Source organism: Phyllobates terribilis, unplaced genomic scaffold (assembly GCF_046119375.1).
Source record: "Phyllobates terribilis strain yellow unplaced genomic scaffold, ASM4611937v1 Scaffold_3__8_contigs__length_932513732, whole genome shotgun sequence".
Lineage (NCBI taxonomy): Eukaryota > Metazoa > Chordata > Amphibia > Anura > Dendrobatidae > Phyllobates > Phyllobates terribilis.
The window spans coordinates 190,142,612-190,155,878 of NW_027362763.1; the positions used below are offsets into that span (position 1 = coordinate 190,142,612).

Below are 13,267 nucleotides of genomic sequence, written 5' to 3' on the forward strand. Positions count from 1 at the left end.
AAAGATTTTTCTGTATTTTCATGACTTTGAAAATTGTACATTCACACTGAAGGCATCAAAACTATGAATTAACACATGTGGGATTATATACTTAACAAAAAAGTGTGAAACAACTGAAAATATGTCTTATATTCTAGGTTCTTAAAACTAGCCACCTTTTGCTTTGATGACTGCTTTGCACACTCTTGGCATTCTCTTGATGAGCTTCAAGAGGTAGTCACTGGAAATGGTCTTCCAACAATCTTGAAGGAGTTCCCAGAGATGCTTAGCACTTGTTGGCCCTTTTGCCTTCACTCTGCAGTCCAGCTCACCCCAAACCATCTTGATTGGGTTCAGGTCTGGTGACTTTGGAGGCCATGTCATCTGGCGTAGCACCCCATCACTCTCCTTCTTGGTCAAATAGCCCTTACACAGCCTGGAGGTGTGTTTGGGGTCATTGTCCTGTTGAAAAATAAATGATGGTCCAACTAAACGCAAACCGGATGGAATAGCATGCCGCTGCAAGAAGCTGTGGTAGCCATGCTTGTTCAGTATGCCTTCAATTTTGACCAAATCCAAAACAGTGTCACCAGCAAAGCACCCCCACACCATCACACCTCCTCCTCCATGCTTCACGGTGGGAACCAGGCATGTAGCGTCCATCCGTTCACCTTTTCTGCGTCGCACAAACACACGGTGGTTGGAACCAAAGATCTTAAATTTGGACTCATCAGACCAGAGCACAGATTTCCACTGGTCTAATGTCCATTCCTTGTGTTCTTTAGCCCAAACAAGTCTCTTCTGCTTGTTGCCTGTCCTTAGCAGTGGTTTCCTAGCAGCTATTTTACCATGAAAGCCTGCTGCACAAAGTCTCCTCTTAACAGTTGTTGAAGAGATGAGTCTGCTGCTAGAACTCTGTGTGGCATTGACCTGGTCTCTAATCTGAGCTGCTGTTAACCTGCGATTTCTGAGGCTGGTGACTCGGATAAACTTAGCCTCAGAAGCAGAGGTGACTCTTGGTCTTCCTTTCCTGGGGCGGTCCTCATGTAAGCCAGTTTCTTTGTAGCGCTTGATGGTTTTTGCAATTTAACTTGGGGACACTTTCAAAGTTTGCCCAATTTTTCGGACTGACTGACCCTCATTTCTTAAAGTAATGATGGCCACTCGTTTTTCTTTACTTAGCTGCTTTTTTCTTGCCATAATACAAATTCTAACAGTCTATTCAGTAGGACTATCAGCTGTGTATCCACCTGACTTCTGCACAACACAACTGACGGTCCCAACCCCATTTATAAGGCAAGAAATCCCACTTATTAAACCTGACAGGGCACACCTGTGAAGTGAAAACCATTTCCGGTGACTACCTCTTGAAGCTCATCAAGAGAATGCCAAGAGTGTTCAAAGCAGTCATCAAAGGAAAAGGTGGCTACTTTGCAGAACCTAGAATATAAGACATTTTCAGTTGTTTCACACCTTTTTTTGTTAAGTATATAATTCCACATGTGTTAATTCATAGTTTGATGCCTTCAGTGTGAATGTACAATTTTCAAAGTCATGAAAATACAGAAAAATCTTTAAATGAGAAGGTGTGTCCAAACTTTTGGTCTGTACTGTATATCAGACCTCGTTATACCACAGTACCCTAGTCCTGGCCCATACACTACTTACATACCCTCAATGCAATGCGACATTTACTCTAAAGGACTGAACACGAAAAAAAATAAAGCAAGATATTGAAATGTCTAAGAATACAGGTATCACGTCAGATACAATTGAAGACAGAGTGAATGTGTCTTCGGCATGCTCACAAAATATGTTCGAGTCCCCATGGTTGCATATCTCGTGGCTGTTGGACAGCTGCAATACATGCAGGGATTGCTTGATAAACAGGCAATCCCTGCATGTGTCGCAGTTGTCATACAGCCACCAGGAGCGAAGGATAGGTCATGGTGAGGGTGCCAGCCGTCAGCCCCCAACAACCTGAAATTATCCGAGGATAGGTCATGATGAGAGTGCCGACTGTCAGCTCCCAACAACCTGAAATTATCTGAGGCTGAGGATACGTCATGGTGAGGGTGCCGGCCGTCAGCCCCCAACAATCTGAAATTATCCGAGGATAATAGGTCATGGTGAGGGTGCCGGCTGTCAGCCCCCAACAACCTAAAATCATCTGAGGATAGGTCATGGTGAGGGTTCTGGCTGTCAGCCCCCCCAACAACCTGAAATTATCTGAGGAAAGGTCATGGGGAGGGTGCTGGCTGTCAGCCCCCCCAACAATCTAAAATTATCTGAGGAAATGTCATGGGGAGGGTGTCGGCTGTCAGCTCCCAACAATCTGAAATTATCTGAGGCTAGGTCATCATTATTTATATACTGGGCAACTCCATTCAAGGGTTATTCCCCAAATCACAAGATACTCCCTTTACATGGGATAGGTAATAACTAATAGATCGCTGGGAAATCTGAACCCAGAGAAGCCTATAGAAGACCTCAGACGATCCCCATTCTGCCGGTCGGTACTGGTCCTACTATTATGACACCCAACGATCAGCAAGTTATCACCTACTCAGAGGATGAGTGATAACTTGCTTTCACTGGACAACCTCTTTAAATTCCCCCACTAGGTTTATTGCCTATATTAGATATTCGCTTGCTCTTATAATAACCAGCAGGGATTCTTACTAGGGAAATGTCTAACAGCCATGTGTCGCAGTGATGAGAACAGGTCGCACATCACGGTGGGGCAGCTCATGCTGGATTTCACTATACACGAGAACACCTTGTCCACATAATGTCTCAGATTGTCCTGTAGAGAAAAAAAAGACAACCACACGTTATACATTTATCACACAGAAAAAAGGCTGCCTAAAAGGGGGTTGTGTCCCACTAGGCCCCCCATGTCCGCATACATGGATGTGATATAAGAGGAGTGCCGCTAGTAATCCCCATTACAAGCAGTTTTTTTACCCTAAGCCAGAAATGGATGCAGCAAGGAAAAGAAATATAGACATTGTCCAATTCACATCCTTCTCAGAAAGCCCTAATAATTATTATTTTACTTCCACCAAGGCAAATTGAGCATAAGCGGTGACCCATCAATGAGCGGCGTCCATCACTAAGCCAGCAATGGAATAAGAAACCGCTTGTCGTGACAGATCGCCCTCTGCTGGCTGACATCATGTTTACACCTGCTTATCTTCAGCGCCGTAGTGCAAAAAAATGAATGAAATGAAAAATATAGCACCACTTTCTAACTGGAAAACCTGGTGGATATTGGAAGCCGCACTTCATTGGTTAGTAATGGCCACTGTACATTTGCAGATTTTCTGAGATGACTGCGGAGCGGCTGCACGACAAGTCTATGGGGGCTGGTTAGCTCCATTTCCATAAAGCAAGCACTGACACTAGATGTGTGAACAATCTTTGGTGCGATGGATTGTTCCCACATGGTTCCAATATGATCAGCAGCACATCGCTGTTTAAATGGGACAAGAAGTTGCAGACAATTATACAATCCGTGACAAAATATGTGAATAAACATCAAACATGATCGGCGTACACATTTATATGAACTAGTGGTCATGAACGAGCACCTGTCTGCAGAATCATCGTACAAAAGAGCCAAATTAATGGCTGATTAAAGGCAGCAGCACTTTATATAATCAAGTGATCCATGCATTAATAATCTAAAGGGATTTTCTGAGATTAGAAAAAAAAATAGTAGGGGTACGACATGAGACCACTGATCAGTGCCAGCAGTTATGTAGTAAGGCCGGCAAGTCCTTGATGCAGCACAGAAAACGGAGACTGAGGAAAATATCCAGAGCGGCAGGGGATATATCTGGAGTATTTTATTGTTCTTTTATTGTTTTATGGTCTTTTTTGACATTTTTTGGAAAACCCCTTTAAAGGATGTGGCAAATTTCAAGACAAAATTCCCTTTTCCATTTTTTTCCATCGCTGCATTCCATGTGGTTTTTTTTTCTTTTGCATTTCGGGGTGTTTTACGGCATCATTTCTGGTGAATGCAACCTAGAATTTGATTAGGCAGAATAAAAAAAACAACAAAAAAAACCCAAACAAACAAACATTGCTTTCTTTTATTACATAATTATCCAAACACTCAGAAATACGTTGCCGGAGAAGCAATGATGATGAGACTGGGTACACCTTTGTTTTCTTATTAGGATGCAATAGAATTAGAATTATGAGAATCCATTGGCAGGACTCCAGTGCAAAGGCCAGAACTCTGCAAATATCACCACCCTGAATCCCCGGCTCCTCTTTTGATTAGCCGGTCTGGCATGATCTAATAAGTGTGCCACACAACAATGAGGATGTCGCACCGCACAGAAGAGCCGGGGATGCCTGGAGGTTAGGAGAATAGAAGGGGCGGGGGTGCCCGGAGGTTAGGAAAATAGAAGGGTTGGGGGATGCCTGGAGGTTAAGTGAACAGAAGGGGCGGGAGATACCTGAAGGTTAGGAGAATAGAAGGGACGGGGATGCCTAGAGGTTAGGAGAATAGAAGAGCTGGGGATGCCTGAAGGTTAGGAGAATGGAAGGGACGGGGATGACTGGAGGTTAGGAGAATAGAAGAGCCAGGGATGCCCGGAGGTTAAGAGACTGTCAGAGGTCTCATCGGCGGTCAGGTATAATGACCTGGATGCTGAACCAGAGTTCTGCGAATTGATTCTCCCAACTCTAATGGTGGGGGAATGAAAGAAACAAGACAACACGGAAAGCTGAACACGCACCTTGTGATTGTCGACATTTTCACCTTCCCTTAGTCGGTTGGGGTCAATCTCACAGGGTTTGGGAGAGTCACATATCTAGAACAGAGTAAAAGGGTGAGAATGTATGTAACCTGAAAACAAATATGGCACAAAAGTGCCATGGGATGCAACTAAAAAAAAATCCCTTACCCATTACTTTTGGCCTGTATGGAACATGGAGCTTTCTGATGATCTTACTGTTCTCTAAGCATTGTTTTACACGGCTGTTGCATTCAGACTGATTGTACCTGTACACCCTTGATGGTTGTCGGCCCACATCTATCCTGGCCTCTCTATACACATGTCGGGGGTATGCGTCGGCCATGCATGTGTTCCGTACAGGGAGAGGGTAGCAATCCGCTGCCAGACACCTCTGGTGGTGGCTTACAGCCTTGGGAAACTAAAAGACTAATACAACATCTTCTAATCTTCTTTCCCCCAACAACATCTGATAGAGATCACATTAGATGGTCACCCGGCCAAATATGAAGAGGAGCTGCTTTTCAGCGCTGCCCCTCACCCTGCTTGTATGCTCGCAATCCCCAAAAGTCTGTGCAAACTATGTTGTATTAGAAGCTCTGAAAACAATGAGGAGCAATGACTCGCAACCCAACCAAAATTTTAGATTAAAAAGGGTTATTTCCATCATTAAGCCCTTTACCACCAGTGATTTAGATCCTTTTTTTTTTTTCCTCCTTTCCTTTTAAGAGACGTAATTTTCCCCCACCCCTTGTCCCCATCACCATGAGGGCCTATTTTTTGTGGGACGCGTTGTAGTTTTGAATGACACCATTCATTTCACCATATAGTTTACTGAGAAACTGTATAAAAAAAAAAAAAAAAGTGGGGTGTAATTGTGAGTTCATCATGCCATAAAAATAATGATCCCAAACTTAAGGCTCTTTTAAATATTGTAGTGATTAAACTATTCAACACTTTTGTAAATCGGGCCATTTAAATTCCGCTGTCAGAGATTGATATCTAGCTCAGGCACCTGCCAGGTCTGGACAGGCTCAGCTCCTGAGCCCGCTACATAAACCCGAACCTATGTACCAGTACGTCCCATGTATGGAAGGGGTTAAAGGTGATAACTTTAAAACATGGGAATAACCTTTTAAATATAGATTTTTTTGGATGGAGAACAATTTTAATAAAAATCTGTAAAGCATAAAAGTATTACCTCATCTATAACATTCTTCAATGTTACTTTCAGATAATGGTCTCCGACAATCTTCATGGTCTCGTCCATACAGCGAGTGGCCAAGGAGTTCCCCCGGAAGATGGTATTGGCTTCTCTGTAAAGCAAAGCATTAAACGGATGATTATCGTGGAAGAAGTTACTGCAGAGTAATAGGTTTGTCTATATGGGCACGCACTGGGTGTCGTTGAGGTCGAGCTGTGCAATAGTCATCACAAACTGAACTAATTTCTGATGGTGAAGAAGGAGCCGGACGAGAGGGAGGATGGCATCGTTCTTGTCTCTACAGATCTCTCCGAGGATGAAGGCAGCTGAGGCAGTGATGGGCTGAAAGAAATGCAAACAAAAGGCTATCACCAGAATTCTCTCGTCTTTGTAAATAGTATATTATACCCTCCTCAACATTGAAGCTGCAACATCAAGGAATAGTCGTGCAATTATGGAAATTGCAGGATTGATAGATGAAGAAAAAGTATTGAGTACAGAAATCCCTGCACTTCTAGCCTCGGCTGCTATCAATGAGGTTATTAGTGGTTGTCTGAGGAATGTTCTGCCACACTGAAAACACTTGGGTGCACAAATAATCAAGATCCGCTGCTACCAGCTCCCTTTGCAATTGCTGACCAACGTCACCTCAGATCTGCTTGACTAGACCCCTCTAGTCTTCATTCCAGGTGCACCCACTTCAGCATTACAGTAATTTGATGGAACCAGTAGTACGGCTATTTCTTCAAAGCAGGGCTGTGGAGTCGGTGTCCATTTTGGTGGAGTTGGTATAAAATGGACCGACTCCAACTCCTAAAATATATAATAAATTGGGTACAATAGCTCAATGCAGTTTGTGGGGAATATTTTTTCATAAGAATTTGGGAAAGTTATGAAATGTCCTATAAATGTCTGTCCTATTCCTGATCTAAGGGTCTAGACTTTTAGATGAGATGAATCTGTGCTACAGCAAATTTATCACAACTTTATCACATGAGCCATGTATGAGGGAGTCGGAGTCGTGGAGTCGGAGTCTGTGTCATGGAAATTGAGGAGTCGGAGTTTCAGGGCTTACCAACTCCACAGCCCTGCTTCAAAGTATCCGAGGAGCCATTCTTCAACATGACGCCAGTCTGCATGTTCCTCACGACACTGTGAGGAGCCTGCGTGGCCTAAACGAAGTACCATGGCTTGCAGCGTCTCCGGTCTTGTACCACATCTGAGACATCATTAATCAGTAACCGCAAAGGGAGCTGCCAGCAACAGATCTTGATGATTTGCCCATGTGCATTCAAGGTGGCAGGACATTCATCAGGCAACCATAACTAACCTCAATGATAGCAGCCAAGGCATGCAAGAGCAGGGATTTCTGCACATAGCCCTCATAGTCTATACAGAATAAATAGAGATGTTTTGATAATATGGTTTCCATTTTCTCACCATTTACACATCATTACCATGTCTAGCCATCCTGTGATTTCCATAACTCCACAACTTTTCCTTCCTGATGTTGTAATTTCAATGTTGAGAAGGGTATAATATCAAACCATACAAAAAAAATTTATTAGATTCCACGGGACAAATCAATTACTTAAATCTATCTTCCCTCTTGTAGTTCCTCCTGTTAGAGAATCTGATGCCACCTGACATCAATTATTAACGCAGTCATTAATAAGGTTGCCAGTGCTTCATAAAAAAGGTCTTTAAATGCCATAGAATAGGAATAAACCTGAGCAATTATTGCATTTTATCTACATCTTCTTTATTTAGCAACACATCTCCCCTCACTGGTTACATTAAATAATGGTGATGGTCTATGTGTAGGTAGAATCATAGAATGTTAAGCGTTGGAGGGAACCTCCAGGGTCATCATGTCCAACCCTCTGCTCAATGCAGGATTCACTAAACCATCTCTGTCCAGCCTCTGCATGAAGACTTCCATTGAAGGAGAACTCACCACCTCTCATGGCCACCTGTTCCACTCAGTGATCACCCTCACTGTCAAAAAGTTTTTACTAATATCTAATCTGTATCTTCTGCCTGTCAGTTTCATCCCATTGCTTTTCGTGTTTCCATGTGCAAATTAGATTAAGGATGATCCCGCTACACTGTGACATCCCTTCAGATATTTGTGGACAGCTATTAAGTCTCCTCTTAGCCTACTTTTTAGCAAGGTGAACATTCCCAGATCCTTTAACCGTTCCTCATAGGACATAGTTTACAGTCCGCTCACCATCCTGGTAGCTCTTCTCTGAACTTGCTCCAGTTTTTCGATTTTTTTTTTTTTTTTTTTTTTTAAATGCGGTGTCCAGAACTGGACCCAGTATTCCAGATGAGGTCTGACCAAGTGGGTGTAGAGGGGAATAATTACTTCTCATGATCTAGACTCTATGCTTCTCTTAATACATCCCAGAACTGTGCTTGCATTTATTGCTGCTGCATCACACTGTTGACTCATGTGCAGTCTGTGATCTATTCGTATACCCAAGTCTTTTTCACACGTGCTGTTGCTTAGTTTTATTCCTCCCCATTCTGTAGATGTCATTTTTGTTTTTCTTGCACAGATGAAGAATCTTGCATTTCTCCTTGTTAAATACCGTTCTATTAGTCACTGCACATTCTTCAAGCTTATCTAGATCATTCTGAATCCTTTCTGTCTTCTCTAGTGTTAGCTATCCCTGCTAGCTTTGCATAGTCTGCAAATTTGATTTAGTCGGTTTAGTTTACTCCAGTTCCCAGGTGTTCGATGACGTAGGATTATAAATACATGTGATGTAACACATCTCTTGATTTCACATGACCATGAGAATTACTGCGTGTACCACCCTTAACAAGGTAAAGATACATATAAAGAGATACTGTGATGTGTTATTTCATAAGAAATCATGTTTTGAAAATGCAGGTTCTCATCTCCTTATCCTACTGACAACACTTCCAATGATGTTGATGCCAGTAGGAGTTGTCATGGGAGTTAATGATCTACAAGATGGGCAGTATGAATCAGAAATTTGTTGGAGCATTTGCAAGCTTAGTTGGCCCGTGATCAACCCCCCCAGTGGCCAGTATCACAGTCGTGGCCAGCGAATATCCGAAAGAGTCAGGTGCCAGAAAGACGACATAGTAACAAAGACCGGAGCAGTGACGGATTAAAGGGGAGAGTAATGGTTATGCTATTGTTTTATCACATTCCCTGCCTTTTGGGGAAAAAATGGTGCTTTACCCATGTTGCCTTGGGTTTTGACCAGCTAACCAGTGGAAAGCTGCCACGGTTCCATTAAGATGCTAGTGTGAACATAGCCATAATTACAGATACACGATTTTATCAATAGTTTTTACGTCAATGTTTGCAAAACCTCCATGCAGCGAATAAGTAAAACACGTAAATCAGTGTCACTTTTTCTCCAAAAAGCCACAATATATCTACCTGAATATCAGGCGATTTCATCAGCAAGGTTTTAAGTGGGGTATAGTATTCTGAAGGCAGCACATAGTCTTCTGTATAACAGATGCTCAGCCTCAGCGACCCCAGATCATCATACTTTGAGGATTTGCTTCCATTATCTTTTGGCTGGAGGAGATACCTGAAGAAGGAAAGTAAAAGAAGCCCGGAGTTAGAATGGAAGCGATGTAAAATCTGCCAATACCTTCAATGCCTATGGAGGCTCTTGTGATCTAATGGTCCATATACATAAACCAGCTGGCGGCACTGCACCTTTACCGATCAGTGGTCGTATAATAGCCGGGGTACACAGGCAGACTGCAGTAAACGGCAAGAACAACTGGTTGTAGGACATATTTATGCTGTGGATCTAATGTATATTTCCTTCTCCATGACTCTCTACACCAGACCTGGTAAAAATTGAGACATTGGACAGAGGTTGGCATGCACCCACTGTTGCCAACCCTTTTGCTGCCCTGAAGGGGACAACATAAGGACTGGAAGCAGTGGCTCGCAGGTGGCATGCCGCGGACACCCTCCCCAACTTCATCCAATGTCTCAATTTCACCGGTGAATACAATGGTGGAGGAGGGAGCCGTCGGCTCGGTTATCCACCATTTAGCCTGTACGATTGAGTGTCTCAACGCAGCAAGCGTGATGGCGTCATTATATCGCACCTGCAGTGGAGCCTCAGTGTGCAGAGCACAGACTAGCCGAGCGGCACGTCGGAGGAACTGGGGCAAGGTGAATAGTGTTTGCTGCAGTTTTGTGGGGGGGGGGGGGGGGGCATTCACTTGTAGGGGGAATATGTGCATCCATTATTATGTGTTTGGGGACTGTGGGAGACATCATAATGTATTGTGGGGTTGTGAGGGGTGGGGTGGATAATACTGTGGGGATCCTCATTCTGTGTTGAGGACTGTGGGATCATAATGGGGTTATCTATTCTGGATTGGGGTGCTGTGTGGATCCTCATTCTGTGTTGGGGGGTTGTGGGATCATACTGTGGGGATCTATTCTGGATTGGGGTGCTGTGTGGATCCTCATTCTGTGTTGGATGGTTGTGGGATCATACTGTGGGGAACTATTCTGGATTGGGGTTCTGTGGGGATCCTCATTCTGTGTTGGGGGGGCTGTGGGGATCATAATGTAGGAGTCTTCATTCTGTGTTAGGTGCTGAGGGGGTCCTCATTTTGTATTGGGGGAAAATCACAATGTGTGGGAGTGATCACACTGTGTTGGGTGCTGTAGGGGATCATACTGTTGGGGTCATCATTCTGTGTTTGGCGGACTGTGGGGGTCATCATTCTGTGTTTGGGAGCTATGGTAGATAATACTGTTGGGGATCATACTGTGTTGAGGGTGATGTGGAGGCCATCACTGTGTTGGGGGGCTGTGGGAATCATACAGCGCGGGTCATTATTCTGTGTTTGAGGGCTGTGGGGAAGATCATACTGTATGGGGAGGGGGGGGGGGGGGGGGGAGACTATAGGCTCATGTTAAGTCATCTCTTAACTCAAAGATGAAGCAGTCAACTCTATGATTGGGAAAGTGACTGTAGTCCAGTCATATCATCAACCCAGAATCCTCAGCACAGACATACAAATAATGGATAATGCGCAAGTGGTTTTGTTTATCAAGATCCAGCACCAAGAAAACAGATATGGTGCACTGTTTAGGCCTGCGTGGTGGTCTTTCTTAACGATATGTGTTTGGTGAACCCCGGGATGGAGATGGTGATGGAGTCGTGGGAAGTGTGAATTATGACCATTTTTTAGACTGCATATAGAATGCAATTGCTCAATCTCCAGCTCTGATTGCTGCCATCTTTACGTGTCACAGGTATGACTGGCTGCTATGAGCAAATTCTCAGCTTCTCCGTTTGTGCTAGATTTTATAAACCTTCCGGACTGTGAAGCAAACAGGACCCCTGTTGGGTGGAGAGAATGCCACAATGATTTTTGCTCCAGCCTCGGTGGCTGGTCGGGTCCGTATTCAGCTGATGGAGGATGAGGGGCATCCGCCGGCGTCTTAATTTCCAATTCTTGCCCAGGTCTCTTACCTGACAAGGTTGTCTTGGGACAAAGCCTATAACCTGGTACTGAGCAGTGATCGCTCATCATTGTCTGATGGGATATATTTACCATGCCTGGTGGGATGAGTCGTTCCTCAGCACTCTCACTGGGATTCTTATCTCTCCAAGAAACACATCTTGAGCAAGATTACCATTGTTCCACAGGTCAACTCTGGAAAAGTAATGGGAACACTACAGTAAAAGACAAAACCACAAAGCACTAGAGGATTCAATACATTTTTAGAAATTTAGTGCATGTAAAACTCACATTACATAAAGTATTACAAGATTTAAAGGGAATATATCACCAGGCTTCTGTTGCCCCATCTGAGAGCAGCATAATGTAGGGACAGAGACCCTGATTCCAGGGATATGTCACTTACTGAGCGGCTTGCTGTAGTTTTGATAAAATCACTGTTTTTTCTGCTGCAGTTCTCTGAATGCTGACTGCTGTATAACCCCGCCCACACCATTGATTGGTAGCTTTCTGTGTACACTGTGCATAGGCAGAAGGCTGCTGATCAGTGGTGGGAGCGGGGTTAGGTGACAACACTGTCTCTGCCTCTACACCGTGCTGCTGTCAGTTTACATAGCAAAAACCTGCTAACAGATTCCCTTTCATTTCAATGCTGTTTGCAGAAGGCATCTGAACTCCCTCTAGTGGTGACTGCAGGAAGAACAGATAGAATTTATTAAAAAAATCTATACAGGGAATCAGGAAAGCTTCAAGATAAAAATAAAATAAAATATATCTCTGACAGCTAACTAGACACACTAAGAAATTATTACCACCCAATGCCCTAATTATGCATCAATACACTTAAACATGGACATTCACTTTAGAAGTTATTTCCAGTTAAAATCAGAAATTTGCTATCCAAAAGGAAGTCTTGCAGAATTATTTTTCCCTGCTTTTTTGGGAAGCAGCAGCCAGAAAGCGTTTGGATTATTTCTTAGCAACACAGCTTGCGGCCGATGGTGATACATACAGATCTTGTGAAGAATGAGGTGATCCAGATACAGCGCCCACATCCAGATGGAGAGCTGGCAGAGCACCATGATACACAGAAGTGGGAGCAAGATGGCCATCACTATATGGCGAGATTTCAAGCGATTGTCCCACAAATATAATTTACCACGGGTTATTTGATAAAAGTATGGCCACGAGTGATCCAGCTACCAAGACCCCCATTGATCCTGAGAAAAGAGGGCCAAAATTCCTGTGTGAACCAGGCAGCACGGAGCATGTTCTTCCACCGCTCCTATAGACAGTGGAGGCAGCATGTTCTTCCACCGCTCCTACAGACAGTGGAGGCAGCATGTTCTTCCACCGCTCCTACAGACAGTGGAGGCAGCATGTTCTACCACCGCTCCTACAGACAGTGGAGGCAGCATGTTCTTCCACCGCTCCTACAGACATTGGAGGCAGCATGTTCTTCCACCGCTCCTATAGACAGTGGAGGCAGCATGTTCTTCCACCCCTCCTACAGACAGTGGAGGCAGTATGTTCTTCCACCCCTCCTACAGACAGTGGAGGCAGCATGTTCTTCCACCGCTCCTACAGACAGTGGAGGCAGCATGTTCTTCCACCGCTCCTACAGACAGTGGAGGCAGTATGTTCTTCCACCCCTCCTACAGACAGTGGAGGCAGCATGTTCTTCCACCGCTCCTACAGACAGTGGAGGCAGCATGTTCTTCCACCGCTCCTACAGACAGTGGAGGCAGCATGTTCTTCCACCGCTCCTACAGACAGTGGAGGCAGCATGTTCTTCCACCGCTCCTATAGACAGTGGAGGCAGCATGTTCTTCCACCCCTCCTA

At 44.2% G+C, this 13,267-nt stretch overlaps 1 protein-coding gene across 2 annotated transcripts in view; it reads right to left on the bottom strand.

Moving 5' to 3' along the window:
* Nucleotides 1-13,267, bottom strand: part of RASA2 (RAS p21 protein activator 2) — a 90,310-nt gene that overhangs the window by 19,695 nt on the left and 57,348 nt on the right. For both annotated transcript variants that reach the window (XM_073674389.1, XM_073674390.1), the window contains 6 exons: nt 11,518-11,619; nt 9,359-9,515; nt 6,128-6,276; nt 5,932-6,046; nt 4,734-4,808; nt 2,662-2,785 (listed from right to left, as the gene is read on the bottom strand). In XM_073674389.1, the coding sequence (XP_073530490.1) occupies nt 2,662-2,785; nt 4,734-4,808; nt 5,932-6,046; nt 6,128-6,276; nt 9,359-9,515; nt 11,518-11,619 (722 nt within the window). The remainder of the gene's footprint in view (nt 1-2,661; nt 2,786-4,733; nt 4,809-5,931; nt 6,047-6,127; nt 6,277-9,358; nt 9,516-11,517; nt 11,620-13,267) is intronic.